General features: G+C 44.1%; 1 protein-coding gene across 2 annotated transcripts in view; it reads right to left on the reverse strand.

The window, feature by feature from the left end:
- The window catches only part of ADAMTS17 (ADAM metallopeptidase with thrombospondin type 1 motif 17), a 1,096,962-nt gene that overhangs the window by 1,075,108 nt on the left and 3,522 nt on the right, over window positions 1-18,332 (reverse strand). For both annotated transcript variants that reach the window (XM_069222781.1, XM_069222782.1), the window contains exon 2: window positions 14,262-14,608. In XM_069222781.1, coding sequence (XP_069078882.1) covers window positions 14,262-14,608 — 347 coding nt within the window. The remainder of the gene's footprint in view (window positions 1-14,261; window positions 14,609-18,332) is intronic.

The following is an 18,332-nucleotide window of genomic DNA, read 5'->3' on the forward strand; positions in this document are numbered from 1 at the left end:
TATCCAGGAATGGGTTGTCTCTCCTATGTTCTATAGTGAATTTCAGAAGCTGTGTCGATTCTCACAACTGTAAGGTGGTAAGTGATTACTGGTCTGTAAGTATGCTCAATTTCCATAAAACAGGATGTTCACATCCATTTTCTTTGCTTGCCACTCCTTGCTGAAGCATAAAAGGGCCCTGTTTGATGTATATTTGAAGTGCCAGACATTGGCCCTGGAGTCTGCTATCCTGATTTCAGTTACATTGTGAACACTGCGTGGTGTCACCATTGAGCTGCATGCCAGGAATATGTGACAGAACAACTAGGTCCTAAACAACTATAGCCTAAACCACTACTGCTAAACAACTAAAAAGTCTCTACAACTAAGTACTGAACAACTACTGTCTAAACAACAATTGTGCCTGAATAACAATTGCCTGAACAATATATATATATATATATATATATATATATATATATATATATATATATATATATATATATATATATATTCTAAACAACTAATAAACCATAAAAACCAAAAAGAAAACCTTACCTTAAAATTAGTTGTTCAGACAATTGTTATTCAGGCACAATTGTTGTTTAGACAGGAGTTGTTCAGTACTTAGTTGTAGAGACTTTTTAGTTGTTTAGCAGTAGTGGTTCAGGCAAGTAGTGGTTTAGACCTAGTTGTTCAGGATGTTTCCCGCATGCCAGTGATTGTCATTGACTAGGACTCCTTTCTGCCCTTGCCTTTACCTGTAGTCTTAGTGAATGACCCACTCCACTGGCTAGTGGTTATTCAGTTGACTGCATGTGTGCACTCTCTGCTCCACTCTGCGGGCGTTTTGCTTTCTGTAGGTCTTAGCTCCGTTGACCTGGCATCCAGAACCCAAATCATATTTATTTGTTGTCTTCAGCCTACTCTAGTCGGCTTCAGCCCTGTTGGGCGTTGCTGGGTAATTTTTTTACCATTTGATTTCCGAATGTAATACAGACAGACTGTTGTTATAACTCGAACAGGATCCCATACTGGTATAACTTCCCCTGGGTACTGCCTGGTGGAGGCCTGTTATGATGTAATAACATCTGTGGAGGTCAGTGCGGCTCCCAAGTATGTTACTGCGGCTCTGTCTCAGTCCACAGCACAAACAGTCCCAATGCCAAGTACTACAGGCTCAGATGCAGTGCTAGGGGGCACTTTAGACAGGGAATAGGGAGTGCCAGAAAAAGTGACAACAAGCAAAGCTCAAACTTTGAAGCAGGAGTCGCATATGTTTCTGGATCTGAAAAATGAGGAAAGAACAGTACAGCTCACAGAGTCTAGTCTGTGTGTTCCAAAGCACAGAAGATCATTGGATCCCAAGGTTGCATTTTCAATTATGCAATTAAAATGCTGAGCTTGGTATTCTAACTCACAAAGCGCATTCACCTCAGCTCATTATTTTCTAAAGAAAGTTATGTTATTGGTCCTCTAAGTCATAAAGTATATGTAATGTATAGAAGGCACGTCGATTCAGCGTGCAGTGGGGCCACTCTTCTTTTGTATTCTTGTGAAGAAGTAAGACGTGGTCTTGGGCTGGATGGGAAACAGAGGCCTGTTGTGTGTGGTTGTGCAGCCTACTGTCACTCTTCACCAAGCAGCAAATGGCAAACGCTTGGGTGAGAGGATGTATATGATGCACCGTCCTCACCATGACATCAATGAAGCAGAGACACAGCATTCCTGAACCTCAGGAATCCCCATAAAAAACAATAGGACCTGGAGCCCCCCAACCGGGCCTTCAACCCATTCAAGCCGGGTATTTATGCCCCACTCCTTTAAAGGTGCATTAACTGTCACTGCCAGCGTATGCGTCTGATAGGCACTGCCAATACTGGAATTGGGCAGCTCAAGCAGTGGTTGTGGCGGCCTCCTCGGTCTAAGAAACATGTTGGGCCCCGACACTTAGTTGTTCTCAAACTAAGCCCTAGGTGGATCCGAAACAGAAAGGGACCTTCTCATGCACCTTTCCAGTAGTGCCTGTCACTTCAGTTCCGAACCCTCCTCTCATCTCTCGCTATTTTTTCACCACGAGTTAATTGATTTTACTGGCCTTCTGCACTGAAAGAGGCGCCTTGGCAAAGATGGCAGCACTCCAAGCTCTGTGGGAACGAGGGTAGGCCATATTGCTAATGTCCATTTCCATCTTGAATCCCATACCATTAATAAAAGCTTTCGAATGGAACGTTTCAGCTTTTCACCTCCAGGCAGCACAGCGGGTTCGGCTGCGCCGACAGGTTTCGGAGAGCCCAGGGGTGTAAGGTTCGAGCCCCGTAGCTTCTGTGATGGAAGAACATCTGCCAAAAACAACGGGGCTATTTTCACATCCCGGCACTGGGAGTGCAAGACCTACAGGGAGCACATTTCAATCCTCGTTAAGCTGCATGTCACCTTATATTACCACACACTCGTGGTATGGATGAAGAGAGATGCTCACGCAGAGGGTTGGCACTCAGTGTCTTATCACTGGATTCAGACCTCTTTTTTCTGAACTGATTTAGACCCTCAATCCAAGCGCCAGTGATGGAGGAGACGGGAAGTAATATGCCATGTTTGAGAGAGCCTCGAACACCTAGTAAGTTGCAGCGGCGTAAACGTGCCCCAGATGTTATGTAGCCTGTTTCATCCAACTTACCGAGTTTGGAGCAACACAAGGCAATGAAAATACAAAAAAATCATAGAAGAAAAAAAGTTTCGCAGATGACTCCTTTTACACATTTGTAGTTACTGCACAAGGGCCACCAGCACCTTTCTGGGTGAGGCGGAATTCTCAATGGGCGCATAGGTCTCTTTTCTCTTTGGAAGGAGCAGTCTCTTACGCAGATCACTATCTGCCTCTGGGTTACAGAAACATGGGACAGTCCATGCTGCACGCTCTGATATGCTCAGTGAATCACGGGCAAACATTCCTGGCACCTGTACATTGTTTCTCTCTTATTAGTCTACAGTCCTTAAGGGCTTTTCTGAGTAAACGCTTCAACATGTTTACTTTACAACTGTGACTCTTCCAAGGCCTGAGCCATCCGCACCACATTCTTGGAGCCCTCCAACATTGGTCGTTGTCCAAGTGATGAAGGAGTCACGCCACAAAACTCATGTGCTGGGTCTGTTCAAATCCTTTTCAATCAGCAGCAGTGTGTGGGGTCCTGCCTCCCAAGATCAGAAGGTTACGAAGACTGGCATTTAGGTCTGAAAAAGCCCCTTGAAATGTCTGTGAAGAATGGACTTTTAGCACCAAAATGCGTATTAGGGTAGTTCTGGTACATAATTCAAGGGAAGAAATGCGTAATGGGGTAGTTCTGGTACACAATCCACGGAAAGAGACATCCGGATGGCTGTCAGTTGTATCTTGCACGTAATTACATTAAGAGTCATGACATCGTTTTTACAATGAGACAACCTTCCCATGCCTGCACATCTGCAGTCCTCTACTTTACAGGTAAGCCTTCTTATTGAATGTTTGCACGTGGTTTCAAAGCTCATATTTCACAGCTAAAAGGCCTGTGAAATATTTCCTTTAATTAATCAAATTAAAGGGTATTTTGTTACTTTAAATTGATGCTTAACACAGTAGTTTGCCTTTCTTTCAGTGTGGGTAAAAAAAAAATCGCAGTTGCAATTGCAGTGCTGCTTTCGGATCATTAATCAGCACGCCTGACAAGCTGGCACTTGCAGGGCCATCCTTGAAGTGGAAAAGTGGGAGCTTAAAGTGCGTTTATTCAAGAGCTCTTCTCAAACGCGGTGCCCTCTCTCCCGATCAGCAAGCAACTGCCGGAGAGAGAACACTGCTTCACATTCTAGAAGTTCGGCTCGAGGCTGAAACAACAAAGCAGCCACCAGCCATATCACAACACAACCCATCTAAATAGTCTTTGGAAATCCACTAATTTATAACCAGCCACTTCACAGTGAGGGAACTGATAGATATGAAGGTGATTTCCACATTAGGAGATACAAGTCCTAGAACCAATACAATGGATCAGATAGAAAGAGACATGTAACACCGCGATGGACTTGGAAACTGACACCACATTTGCTTTGGCCAATGAATGAAAACCATAAGCTATTTAGGACTCTGAATATTGGAAATAACCGAAAAAAGAAATCTTACTAACAAACATCAAAACTGATCAGAGGATGGAGAAATACATATTACCAAAAACTGAAATTATAACAACGTAGGCAATAGAGAAAATATAGCAGTCCTATATTTGAATAACTATACCTCAGAAGCCCAACGCCAACTAACGGACCCAGAGGGTTCCCAGAAATAACCAGCTAACCCAACTGAACAAATCAAAAGTGAATTACATAAACAAAATGGAAAGCTGGTACAACACAGGGTTGCTTTCACTAGAAGCATTACCTGTATATCAGCAATTCACTGATGATAACACTATACCTTCTGCCCAAGATACATAAAAAGGGCTTTCCTCTGAACAAAAGGCCAATAATTGCAGGAATTGACCCAATATGCTCCATAACAGCTGAAAATATTGACCATCAACTACAGCAACTGATAAAGAACCTTCCCTCGTGAATCAGTAATACTAATGACAAATTGCAAAAACTTGGTATCCCTGACTAGCAAGAAACCATAACTGAAAGTAACAATGTTTCCCCTTTCTTACGAGGCCTTCTGAAAGTGTTTCCTGGCCCCCGACCGCAGCTGCGATTGGGGGCCAGGAAACACCACTAGATGCCAGGGATTTCACTTGGGGGGGTCGGCCCCCTCGAAAAACGGGGGCATATTTTTTTTAAAAAAATGGTAGGTGCCCCCCCCGGGAAACATTTTTTTTTCATTCAAAAAATAAAAATAAATAAAAATAAATGGACAAGGGGTCGTCCGTGGGCAGGGCGACCCCCTGTGGGGGCAATATTTTTTTTAGTTGTTGTAGGGTTTCCCTGGGGGCCATTTTGGCCCCTAAGGAAACCATACAACAACTAAAAAATATAGATCTATATATATATATATATATATATATAGATCTATATATATAGATAGATATATCTATGTAGATATATCTATGTACATGGATATATCTATAGATATATATAGATATATGTATATACATTTATATATATATATAGATCTACATATAGATATATCTATGTAGATATATATATATATATAGAGAGAGACAGATATATATATATATATATATATATGTCACTTTTGTCAATATGTGTGTGGTTTCCCTGGGGGCAATATTTTTTTTAGTTGTTGTAGGGTTTCCCTGGGGGCCATTTTGGCCCCTAAGGAAACCATACAACAACTAAACAAAATAGATCTATATATATATATATATAGATATATCTATGTAGATATATCTATGTACATGGATATATCTATAGATATATATAGATATATGTATATACATATATATATATATATATATATATATATATATATATATATATATATATATATATATATATATATATATATATATATATATCACTTTTGTCAATATGTGTGTGGTTTCCCTGGGGGCTGCGATCGGCCCCCAGGAAAACCAGACCCATATATAAAAGTGATATATATATATATATATATATTTGACGCCAGTTGTCTTGCAGTTGCAGCTTGCGTCTTCAAAGCAATGCACATACTTCAACTGACGCTTTTCAACTGTAGCTTTTAGGCAGCAATAAAAAAGTCAAGTAAGTATTGTGACTATGTTTCTGCTACAAAAGGGTCAGACTTTTCTAGTGGCAGTTTTAGTGCCATAAAGAAGCGCAGAAGGTTTATATGCCTACTGCAAAGAGCAAATCTGTATTTTATGTAAATAGCTGAGTACATTAGTAAAGTCAGCCATTACCTGCGCTATAATACCAATGAAATGTATGTGCGGGGTGGAGGGCGGCTATGGAGAGATGAAGGGCACTTTTGCTGGGTAGTAATGAGGGAATCCGAGGAGGAGGGAGTGGGAGCACCAATAATAATTGTTGGACTGGGCGCAAGAGGTGCTAAAGACTGTGACGAATGGTATGTGACAAGGTGTTTTTTGAGTGTCTTGAAAGAACGTGCTGATTGAGGGAAGAAGCGCAGGTAAGGTGGCCTCTACTGTTGCACGTATCTCAAACACACCATCGATTTTGTGACTGTCTACGTAGGCTAGTGTTTTAGAGCAACAGTTTAGCCAATAGCAGAGATGGCATCTTGATGGATGACTGCTGCCGGCATTCGGGTTATAGAGGACAGCTCTGACATAGGATCAGAGACTGAGACATCAGATACTGAGACAGCATCTGAGGGATAGGACAATGGCGCAGACTCTGGGAGTGATTTTTCAGTCAGAGGAGTCCTATTCGATAACTCCTCTTCCAGTAAATTATGAGGGAGGTGATGAGGACAGTCCTGCTGTCCCTTCGCAAGCAGTTTGTGCAACTGGGTAATAGTGGGTTAGCCCAACCCAGAGAGCAGGTGAATGCGGCGGCAAGCAGAGAGAGAGAGAATGCTCTCTTGGCAGCTCCCCAATTTAGTTCAGCCCCAAATTCCACCGCCCAAATCGTATTGTGGAGACATCAAAATTATCTATGGCAAAACAAACTGATTTTGTAAGGCAGGCACCTGTATTTTTGGTCCTGGGTTCGGCGGCCATATAGAGAAACACACTAAACCCAAACATTTCTGGAAACTAGACATTCGGGGGAGTGCACAGAGGTGTGACTTGTGTGGATTCCCCAAAGTTTTCTTACCCAGAATACCCTGCAATGCTGAAATGTTGAATAAAAACTCTATTTTTCTGGCATTTCTGTCACACAAACTACAGGAATATGCTGGGATCCACAAAATTCCTACCACCCAGTGACTCCTCACCTGTCCTGATAAAAACACTACCCCACTTGAGTGCCTACACCTAGTGCCTGCGTCAGGAATGGATCACCCCAGGGTCAACAGCTGCCTCATGTGAGGACCACATTGACCGTTGTGTGATCTATTCCTGTCGCGGGCACCAGGCCTACCCACACAAGTGAGGTATCATTTTTATCGGGAGACTTGGGGGAACGCTGGGTGGAAGGAAATTTGTGGCTCCTCTCAGATTCCAGAACTTTCTGTCACTGAAATGTGAGGAAAACGTGTTATTTTAGCCACATTTTGAGGTTTGCAAAGGATTCTGGGTAACAGAACCTGGTCAGAGCCCCACAAGTCACCTCATCTTAGATTCCCCTAGGTCTCTAGTTTAAAAAAATGCACAGGTTTGGTAGGTTTCCCTAGGTGCCGACTGAGCTAGAGGCCAAAATCTACAGGTAGGCACTTTGCAAAAAACAGCTCTGTTTTCTGTCAAAAAATGGGATGTGTCCATGTTGTGTTTTGGGACATTTCCTGTCGCGGGCGCTAGGCCTACCCACACAAGTGAGGTATCATTTTTATCGGGAGACTTGGGGGAACGCTGGGTGGAAGGAAATTTGTGGCTCCTCTCAGATTTCAGAACTTCTGTCACTGAAATGTGAGGAAAACGTGTTTTTTTAGCCACGTTTTGAGGTTTGCAAAGGATTCTGGGTAACAGAACCTGGTTAGAGCCCCACAAGTCACCCCATCTTGGATTCCCCTCGGTCTCTAGTTTTAAAAAATGCACAGGTTTGGTAGGTTTCCCTATGTGCCGGCTGAGCTAGAGGCCAAAATCTACAGGTAGGCACTTTGCAAAAAACAGCTCTGTTTTCTGTCAAAAAATGGGATGTGTCAACGTTGTGTTTTGGGGCATTTCCTGTCGCGGGCGCTAGGCCTACCCACACAAGTGAGGTATCATTTTTATCGGGAGACTTGGGGGAACGCTGGGTGGAAGGAAATTTGTGGCTCCTCTCAGATTTCAGAACTTCTGTCACTGAAATGTGAGGAAAATGTGTTTTTTTAGCTACATTTTGAGGTTTGCAAAGGATTCTGGGTAACAGAACCTGGTCAGAGCCCCACATGTCACCTCATCTTGGATTCCCCTAGGTCTCTAGTTTTAAAAAATGCACAGGTTTGGTAGGTTTCCCTAGCTGCCGGCTGAGCTAGAGGCCAAAATCCACAGCTAGGCACTTTGCAAAAAACAGCTCTGTTTTCTGTCAAAAAAATGGGATGTGTCCACGTTGTGTTTTGGGGCATTTCCTGTCGCGGGCGCTAGGCCTACCCACACAAGTGAGGTATAATTTTTATTGGGAGACTTGGGGGAACGTAGAATAGCAAAACAAGTGTTATTGCCCTCTAATCTTTCTCTTCATTTTTTCCTTCCAAATATAAGAAAGTGTGTAAAAAAGACGTCTATTTGAGAAATGCCCTGCAATTCGCATGCTAGTATGGGCACCCCAGAATTCAGAGATGTGCAAATAACCACTGCTCCTGAAAACCTTATCTTGAGCCCATTTTGGAAATGCAAAGGTTTTCTTGATACCTATTTTTCACTCTTCATATTTCAGCAAATAAATTGCTGTATACCCAGTATAGAATGAAAACCAACTGCAGGGTGCAGCTCATTTATTGGCTCTGGGTACCTAGGGTTCTTGATGAACCTACAAGCCCCACAACCAGAAGAGTCCAGCAGACAAAACAGTATATTGCTTTCAGAAATCTGACATCGCAGGAAAAAGTTACAGAGTAAAACATAAAGAAAAATGGCTGTTGTTTTCAGCTCAATTTCAATATTTATTTATTTCAGCTGTTATTCTCTGTAGGAAAACCTTGTAGGATCTACACAAATGACCCCTTGCTGAATTCAGAACTTTGTCTAGTTTTCAGAAATGTTTAGCTTTCCGGGATCCAGCATTGGTTTCACACCCATTCCTGTCACTAACTGGAAGGAGGCTGAAAGCACCAAAAATAGTAAAAATGGGGTATGTTCCAGTAAAATGCCAAATTTGTGTTGAAAAATGTGGTTTTCTGATACAAGTCTGCCCGTTCCTGAAAGGTGGGGAGATGGTGATTTCAGCACCAGAAACCCTTTGTTGATGGCATTTTCAGGGAAAAAACCACAAGCCTTCTTCGGCAGCCCTTTTTTCCCATTTTTTTTGAAAAAACTAAATTTTCACTGTATTTTGGCTAATTTTTTGGTCTCCTCCAGGGGAAACCACAAACTCTGGGTACCATTAGAATCCCTAGGATGTTGGAAAAAAAGGACGCAAATTTGGCGTGGATAGCTTATGTGGACAAAAAGTTATGAAGGCCTAAGCGCGAACTACCCCAAATAGCCAAAAAAGGGCTCAGCACTGGGGGGGGTGGGGAAAGGCCCAGCAGCTAAGGGGTTAATACCCCCATACACTACCCATCCCTGGACTGTAAAAAAAAAATCTTAATAGCTGTATACATTACCCATTCCTGAGGCCTAAAAAATCCTTAGTACCCCCTTTTTGTCATCCATTCAGAACCCTAAAACACCCTTTTACACCTAAACACTACCCATCTCTGAAGCCCTCAATCTCCTTTTTACCACTACACTCCACCCACCCCTGAACCCTAAAAATACCTCACTACCACTATTCACTTATCCATGTCTCAGCCTAAAAACGCCTCACTACCCACCCGAACCCTAAAATCCCTTACTCCTCCATCCATGAACCATAAAAACTTCTATTAACACTACCTATACTTTGATACTTATGTACTGCCTACACCATAGTACCTCTACACCATCTGATACTACTACCGGTAGTACTACAGTTGTTCTTCACCTATTGAAATACTATCTCCTCTGCCCCTACTATAGTCTAAAAGCCGTATCATAGGGCCTCTAGCTACCTCTATCTTTATTCTACTATACGTGCCCCTTCTTGCCAACATCCTAGTGCTTCCACTACTACCTACAGCCTTACAACCTTCCCCCTGCCTATATTACATTACAGCTAGGCTACCACACCGGTACCTTAATATCCATCACCTGCCTGTTTCTCAGTGCCGCTACGCATCCCTACCAATACGTTAGTATCTCTGACCATACCCGTACCCTAGTAAACCTACCCTGTCTTATAAACTAGCACCTCCCCTCGATCTACATCCTCCTCCCTAGCTATACCCTAGGTACCATGTTCCTTTTTCTGGTGTTTGTTGTTGAATTTTCTAAAATTGTTTAAGGGAGGGTTTTCTTTTCCTCATTTTGTATGCTCTAGTATGGCGTTTCACCAGCCTGTGGTCATTCGGCTGTCGTTTGAGATGTTGATTTTTCTCCAAAATGAGGTGCAGTCCTCACACTAAAATTGGCGGTGAACTCAGTACGTGGCAAGGATGAGTAGGCAGTGGTGTGTTTAGTTCTGTGATAGGCCTGGACTCTTCATGGAACTCAGCATCCAGCTATGAACGCAAACTGTTCCTGGCTCGCCCATGGCCGCGCTGCCTCTCTGACCTGCGCACTGAACCGCAGTAATGCCACGAACAAAGCACGTGCTCATCAGTCCCGACAGGCTCGGTGACAGCATCGAGTCTCCCAAAGGCACACTACTCGGCAACATCAGCACCAACCACTAAGCTCTTGTTCATCCCAGTTATTTTTCTGAATGCTGAAACTTCCTGGTTTCTAAAACATTATCGGTTTGTGTCCTCTAATGTTTGCAATCGGTTTGGCAACAACAGACTGGGATTCTAGGGGGCGACGTGAAGTTTGCAAAGGCCCCCACAGGCAGTGCTCCCCACTGCGCTGGACTAGGTCTCCAAGACTGCTACAGACCGGGGGAACACGCATCTTCTCCAAAGTCAACCTGTACTTGCTAGTCTTAGGGCGCTCCACTCCAACTGACATTACAAAGCAACTATATGTTTAATGGAAAGCTTCTGTTTTTACCTGCACAAGAGGTGCTTTCTTAACGGGTGTTTTCTTAAGAAGTGCTCTGTGATTACTTTGGAGGGAAACGACAGAAAAGAACATGATCGGCTGCTCACGAATGATACATCATGATATCAATTTATAAACGAGGGGTTGGGGAAAACATTCTGCACACAACCTCATTATACACAACTGATATGTACTCAGGGGTCACAGCAAAAACCCATGGCTGTGCATCGGAAAAAAACGTGTGTATTTATAGGAGTCAAATGAGGACATCACGAGGTAATTCCTAAACCCACCAATCAAAGGATGGAGGGCAGATGGAGAAAAGATAAAGATGATGGAATAAGCGGTGTACCTTTGGATGAAGCCAGCATACTAACGTCACTCAGCATCCTTCTCATGGTGCTTAGTGGGTTCTGGCATCATAAGCCACCCATTGCTGCTAAGGACAATCACGAAAAATATCACAATACCAACACAATGAAATGTTAAACTATAATACAAATGAAAAGCAATAAAAACCGAACAAAACTAACCTAAGAATTACAAAGAAGATATTAAACATAAAAAACTGAAAAATATCCAATAAAAAATAAGAGATACCCATTCAAACAACCACGAAGATGTTCAGTGCTTTTAAATTGCCTGTTCTAGGGGGCAACTATGACATCCTGCTTTAATCTCTACAGGCTTATCTCTCTACTCTGGCCATTTAAAATAACCTGCCTCTTTTGTGGCACTCTCCATTTATTTTAGTGCAGCCTTTCTCTTTGGCTTTCGATAGAGATTTTACACATCTCCCTTTCTCGTGTAAAATCTGTGCAGTCTGCCTTAAAGAACATTGCTCCCCACTCGTGTGGTGAAAGTGATGTCATGCCTCCCTGTTCATAACATGCTTCCCCATTCGAAAGCTAGTCTGTGGCCATGATGCTTTACACCCCCATGAGTTATGCCCGGTATATGGATCACTTTAAAATAATTGTTTAACAGATGCCTGATTCGGATGGTGAATGCTCGTTCCTTCCTGTCTTTTCAAGTAATTTTGACAAGGGAAAAGATTGCGAAAATATCCTTCCTCATAAGTAGTTGACAGGCCAAATTATATGCTAGTCTCCTCTGTTGACTGTAAAAGTCCATCAGCACGTTCCCACAGAATTTAATAAATATTGCCTATATGACCCAGGAAGTTAAAGAAAGATGTGCCTGAGAATCTGTGTTGATCCAAAAGAGCTACCTCAACTTAAGAGCTACATGCGGCCTTTTTCTCTTCTGCTAGGACCAAGCTGTTCAGAATTTCTCCTCAGAACCTGACAGTGCCTGCCAGGAGTACCCCTCAGCATCAGGCACTAGAACCGGGGTCTGCTGGCCTGGCTGTCGACCATAATCAGAGGCCACTGTGTCCATAAAAACCAGCCAAGCCAGTGAAGCCACAGTGAAGAAGCTAAGAGTGTTTAGGCTTCTGAGTGCAGGCAATTAGCTGACATGCACCATCCAAAACTTTGTATCTCTCCATTTTCTCCTCACATGCACGAGTACATTTTCCTTGTCTGGCTGGGAGCACCCCGAGCCATGACCTCACTGGTGAGCTTCACAACAATCTGGAGATTCTTCACCCGCGTTGAGCTCCATCCAGAGTGACAACAAGGTCCTGTAACTTGTAGCCTGTGTGCTGAATCCAGAATTCCCCCTTTCCCAAGTCACACTTGCCACCAGGTTAAAGAAAACCTCACTCCAGTAGAATATAGACTTTCAGTGATAGTCTAAACTCTAAATGAGGCTCCAGGAATCCATAGAACAAAAATCCTCGTATGGAGCAACTCATATCAATATACTGTATAGGCCTAATCAAATATCCGGGTGCCTAAAACACAAATGTCAAGCTGCTAGGATTATCAGTCTGCCCTGGGGCTCCAGTAAACCTTGAGTGTGGCCAGTGGTTTGTGTGATATCCGACAAAGAGCTGAGAGGTCCAGGACACTGTGAGTATCTAATAACGTTATCCACAAGGACTAGAAATCAATGGAGTACTAAAATCTCTTCATTATTTTGAGTGGTTTTTCGACCCAGAAAATCACACAGAAACCTTAGAATTCACTGCAAGCTATTAAACAAACTGCTGTGCTTGTCTGTGTGACTCACTATGATACTTCAAATGTCCACTGCGGTACAAAGGATTGTTCACCCTCCCCCCCCCCACCCAAAAAGACCTGAAGCCAGAGGGTTTTGCAGACACTGTGGCTCGCGTTTTGCAGAGAGAGCACAAATCTTGCTCCTGGACTAACTAACACCATCCGGAATGTAGATATTAGTAGCCATTTTGTTTATGCTATGGTATGCCATATAAAAATGTGTATGACAGTATCTCAGAAAGCATAAGGACAAGGGACAGAAAATATTATCATCATACCTGTCTCAACAACATGAAACCTGGAGAGATTCGACACAAACTTTCACCCAACGTGAAGTCTCTTGGACTCATGCTAGCCATCGACCTTACCCTTAAGGACACCGCTTAAAATCCAATGGCCTGGTAGCAACTCTCTCTACCGAAGGAACTGAAACCATACCTTTCATAAAATGCCTAGAACTGCCGTTCAAAAACCTGTATTTTTGTATATGGATGGTGGCAACATGACTCCCTATATCCCCACAAGAGGCGCACTTAGGACATGCTACATGCTATTGAGGGCCTAAGAAATATGGCCACATCACCACCGCCACCATGCTGGAAAAAAACAGTGGCTCCTCTTGTCTGCACACAGCACGTTCAAACCCAGCAGCATCATCTACCAAGCATCACGATAAGCATGTCTTCTATTAAGCTGACAGGCTCGCGGCCTTCTGTGGCTCTCAGCACACCTGCAGCTAGGGCACTTTCAAATTGGAAATAATGTGTAAAAAAAAACAAAAAAAAAACACAAGGCAACATTTTTGTATTCGGTATCCGGAATGACTTCTCGCGTGCAAGCAGGACTTCCCCGACGCTGCTCCAGTTTAGGAAACAGCAAGAGACTCACCCCTTTACAGAACTGTGCATTATGAAGAACTAACAACTCCACACCCAGCTTCCCCTCTAGCCATTCATTGACTGCAACTTTGCTTTTGACACTGTACACCACCCTGCTGCATTTTTTCAGGTTTGTGCTATACAACTACAGCACACATGCATACATATTTATTTTTACAGAAATACCTGTGTGAGGACCTTGACCTTTGCTGTGCTTGCTAACTTGCGTGTTTTATTGGGCATGAAATCAAATGTCACGCTCCGATCTCCAAGTGAACTTTAAGTGTGGGACCACAGCTACCAATGGAAACCAAGGGCGACCGAGTGAGCCTTTAAGGGCCTAGCAGCCAGCCTAGACCAGCACAGAAAACTGTAAAGTTACCTTTCACATTGCAAGCTGCTTCCTACAACCAAAAGGATCTATAGAGAAGTCCGACAACAATAAAAATGTAATAAGAAATATAATTAATGCAAAAAATAATAGTTACCAATCCTCCACAGGCGCTGAGAGACACAAAGGAGCTGTTAAGAGTAAGAACATGTCCAGTGTAAAAGCAAGTCTGGTTCACAACCATCTGGCTCAGCTTGACCTCGTCGCCGGGTCCCTTCTCCTCCACAACAAACCCGGGGGCCAGGAACTTGAGGCTGCGCTGTAGACACAGGTACAGATCCTTTCCAGAAGCTTCCATGTGCACATACAGTGAGTCGTCCCCGGCCTTCCCTCGGTGGACAGAGCGATGCCCCCGGCGGCTCCGCCCCCTCCAACCCAGCTCCATAGGTATGTCATCCGCCGTCACTTCCTGGGGCACCACCACCTCTACCTCCGGTTCCGCAGCTGACAAGGGCAAAAAGTAACTGAGTAAGTAGTGAACTCGTGGCCCTGCTTCCTTGTGAACCATACCAGAGCACAGGGTTTGTACAGTACGATTGCAAGGACACGAGGTCCGCATACCACATTCCCTGAGCCAATGCATTTGCACAGAACATTTATCAGGACATGTAGTCAATTGAACAGGGCCTCCCCTAAGGCAAAATTGTGTGGAACACCTTCAGCAGAGCAAGGGTGTAAACAGGGATTTCAATAGAGAACGCACATAAAGAGCACATTTTAAAGCGCACAGGTGTGCACTGCTTAGAATGCAAGGCAAATTAATAAGGGTCATAAGAATTGTGCTGGAAAATATAATCCGTGATGCTTTGGATCGTGGTAGCCTTACTTTCCTAGTAGGGCTATAGTACTTTTATTTTCAAAGTCACTATTTGTCTCGGAACTACAATGCTTTAAGAAGCCCTGGTACTCTGAAGCGGCAGAAAGGGAAAAGGTTGGGTTATAACATACACCAGCAACACACAAACGCTGTGCTCACAACAGCCAGGCTGAAGAAGTTACACAAGGACAGCACCGCCACCCTCCAAGGACTGCCGTGATTTTAAAGGGTGTGTAAATGATGCAATGGAACAGCAGTCAGACTTTTCGAATCAGCTGATTTTAACAGAGGCGTGTAAGTACTTCTCTGCGGAGTTCCAATGCAGTTTCGGTGAAATTAAGTGGGGCAGTGGAGACTGCTAGCTACTGCGGACGGACAGCGGACACACCACAGCCTAGCGCGAACCACAACAGGAAAAGGAGAGAGCAGAGGTGCAGGAGAGGGTTGCAATGTGTGAAGAGTGCACCCAGGTACAGGTCGCACCCAAGTGGCTGGCTAACCTTTTGGCCTAGTGGTTCTGGAGTTGGGAAAGGGGGCGCATTTTCTCTGGCAAGTATCCATCTCTCTACCTCCCTTTGTGAGGTGGGCCTCTTTCGCTCAAGTGGGAATTGACGCATGTGACGAAGCAGGCACTGTCTTCTAATACATGTCTTTGTGTGGTCTCACCATTATGTCGCACGATCCCCCTAAATTGGTGTACGTGTACATTTAAAGTAGAGGTGATTGAACCAACAAATGAACAGGATGAGCCGAGCCAAGAGTCTGACCCGGCTCTTAGAACCCGTGCACGAGCCGAGCCCTGAAAATATCTGCCATGTAAATTATAGAGCAAACATCATATAAATTGTGATGAAGTCAAATCTCAATTTAAAAAGTGCATTTCTTTCACGAGCAGAACTTTTGACGTTACAATGCCCATCAGAGCTCTGCACTGAGTAGTACTTATATCAAGTTCTTCCCCCACCATGGCATGTGCTAAAAGTTTACTACAAGACAGTGGTTTAGATTCTTGTAGATAGAGCAACATTAAGCCTATTGAATCAAGAGCAACGTGTTTCTCCACAGCTGATAGTAGAATAAAAATATTTGCCTAAGATCACACAATTTGGCTAGGAAGTGAAGCCACAATTAATGCATCTTTTCTGCTTTCACTCTGTACAAATCACAGACTAAATAGGTCGCTTCTTTTTGACTCAAATGTTAATGTTTTGATTTATTTCTTTGTGAATTGGGGTAGAGCAGGATGGCAGGCAGACACGCCGAAAGCTCGGCTCAGCCTGGCTCGAGTATCCATCCGGCAGGACTCTAAGCTGGGCCAGGCTTCTGGTTCGAGCGTGGATCGAGCTTCCAGCGACTGGTCCACCTCGAATTTAAAAAAGGATCACGCCTAGCGCGCCTCCAAGGCCCCCCATTACCAAGGTCACCACCACTCAACAACCAATGTCCCCTTCCGTCTCATCTCGTTACCCGTCTGGTCAAGCAACCACCTGATCTAGTGTAGTTTCGGCTCCGACCAACGAGCTCCGCCGCGCCTCGTGCCATCATTGCTTTCACCTGAGCTCCGGACGCCTCCTGCAGCCAAAACGATGGGTGACCTGAGGCGTCTCTAACCAGGTGAAATAAATCAGTCGGGATTGAAAGCTGCGGAGGCACAGGAGACTTGCTTTGAAACAAAGTACGATCGCACTATCCCTGGAGAGCAGAGGGCGCGCGCCAGCAACCGGAGCTGGCCCCGCGCCGATGATGCTAGAAGCCTACGATCAGTCCCCGCAGGCCTCCCGGGCCACGTTCCTTTCAAACACGAGCCCATCTATGCGTCACAATGATTACGACTGGCACGGCACATTCTGGTGCACCACATTGGACATACAAAAAAATACCTTTTTCTCCTAGCATGTAACTTTGGTGTTTTTGCATATCTGTGAGCGACAGGGTGCATTACTCAAAGTAATTTCAATTCCTTGATTTTTTGGTATTTGACATAAGAGTCTTTATTTAGGTTCAAAGCCCAAATCCAAAGAAAGAGAACAACCTGTGAAGAGTCTGCTAAACCTATTTCCAGGTATTAGTAAAGAAAGGAGGCCTTAGAAAACCTAGACGCCGGCACAGGGAGATAGATGCCTGTGCTGATTCACAAATAGCACAGTGAGTCTGGGCCTGCTCAAGGCCAGGATAAGTATGGGGTTTAGAGAAAGGAAGACCGGTCATACAGAGGGGGCACCAAAAAGAGGCTGGCCATGGAGGGGAGAATGGACTGCCATATGAAGCCCTCACAGGGTAACTGGGCCTAGGCAGGTGCTAGTCTATCTGCAGAAAAGGAGACCAGACCTGCAAAAGGGGGAGGCTGAACACCAAGAAGGGACAAGGTGAGAGAGGGCACAAAAGCTACAGAAAGAGACTTGACCTTTAAAAAGGGCACTGAGAGACATAGGTCCCGCTACCTTGTTGTAGTGATGGTGGTGCAGCATGAACATATGGTTCCTTCCTCTATCCTTGACCTGTGTCCGTTTTCACAATCTGGTATTGATGAACCGTTCTAGGCACCATGTTCGTTTTCACCAAGTAATTTGCCTTACTGAACTATGTTCATGCACACTGTCCTGAGGAAGGCTCGGCTGATTTACCTTTTGGGTCAAAATAGAAACTTAACTCATAGTTTATGGACAACTGTGACTCCTCATTATTTATGAGATTCAATTGCTTTAATTTGAAAATACCCTGTGCACACATTTCCCTATTGTACCTTTTGGCAAATTGCTTCTAATTCTGTCGAAATTAGTTGAAGTTAAAAAGCTGACTGACTCTTTAGGGGGCCAATCTATTGTTGTTATCTTTGTTCATATTGCTACGCATCAAACGTACTCTATGTAAGAACTTGCTCCTGAGGAAACACAGGGCCTGATTTAGATTCTGGCGGAGGGATTGCTCTGTCACAATCGTGACGGATATCCGTCAACTTTATTACAATCTCACTAGGATAATATGGGATCAGAATATGGTGGGCGGGATATCCGTCACATTTGTGACAGAGTAATCCCTTCACCAGATTCTAAATCAGGCCCACTATGTTTTTCATGCACAATACCCTGGCTCCCTTGAAGGATTAATATCTTGTCCTCAGCATTCAGGTTGGGTACTGGGGAGAGCAAGATTGTACATGACTAAATTAAAAGGCTTACATGCTGCTGTGACACAGTTACGAAGAAAGCATTGCCCCACAGGCTTCCCTCTTCTCACTCCAAGATGTTTCTGCCCTGGTGACACCCAGCACATGGCCTGATCTAGACGAAGGCAGTAATGGTGATTCTGCCAAATAAACTGTGGAATCCCCTTTGCATCTCTGGTGGCTGA

The sequence above is a fragment of the Pleurodeles waltl genome, chromosome 3_1 (genome assembly GCF_031143425.1).
Source record: "Pleurodeles waltl isolate 20211129_DDA chromosome 3_1, aPleWal1.hap1.20221129, whole genome shotgun sequence".
Classification (NCBI taxonomy): Eukaryota; Metazoa; Chordata; class Amphibia; order Caudata; family Salamandridae; genus Pleurodeles; species Pleurodeles waltl.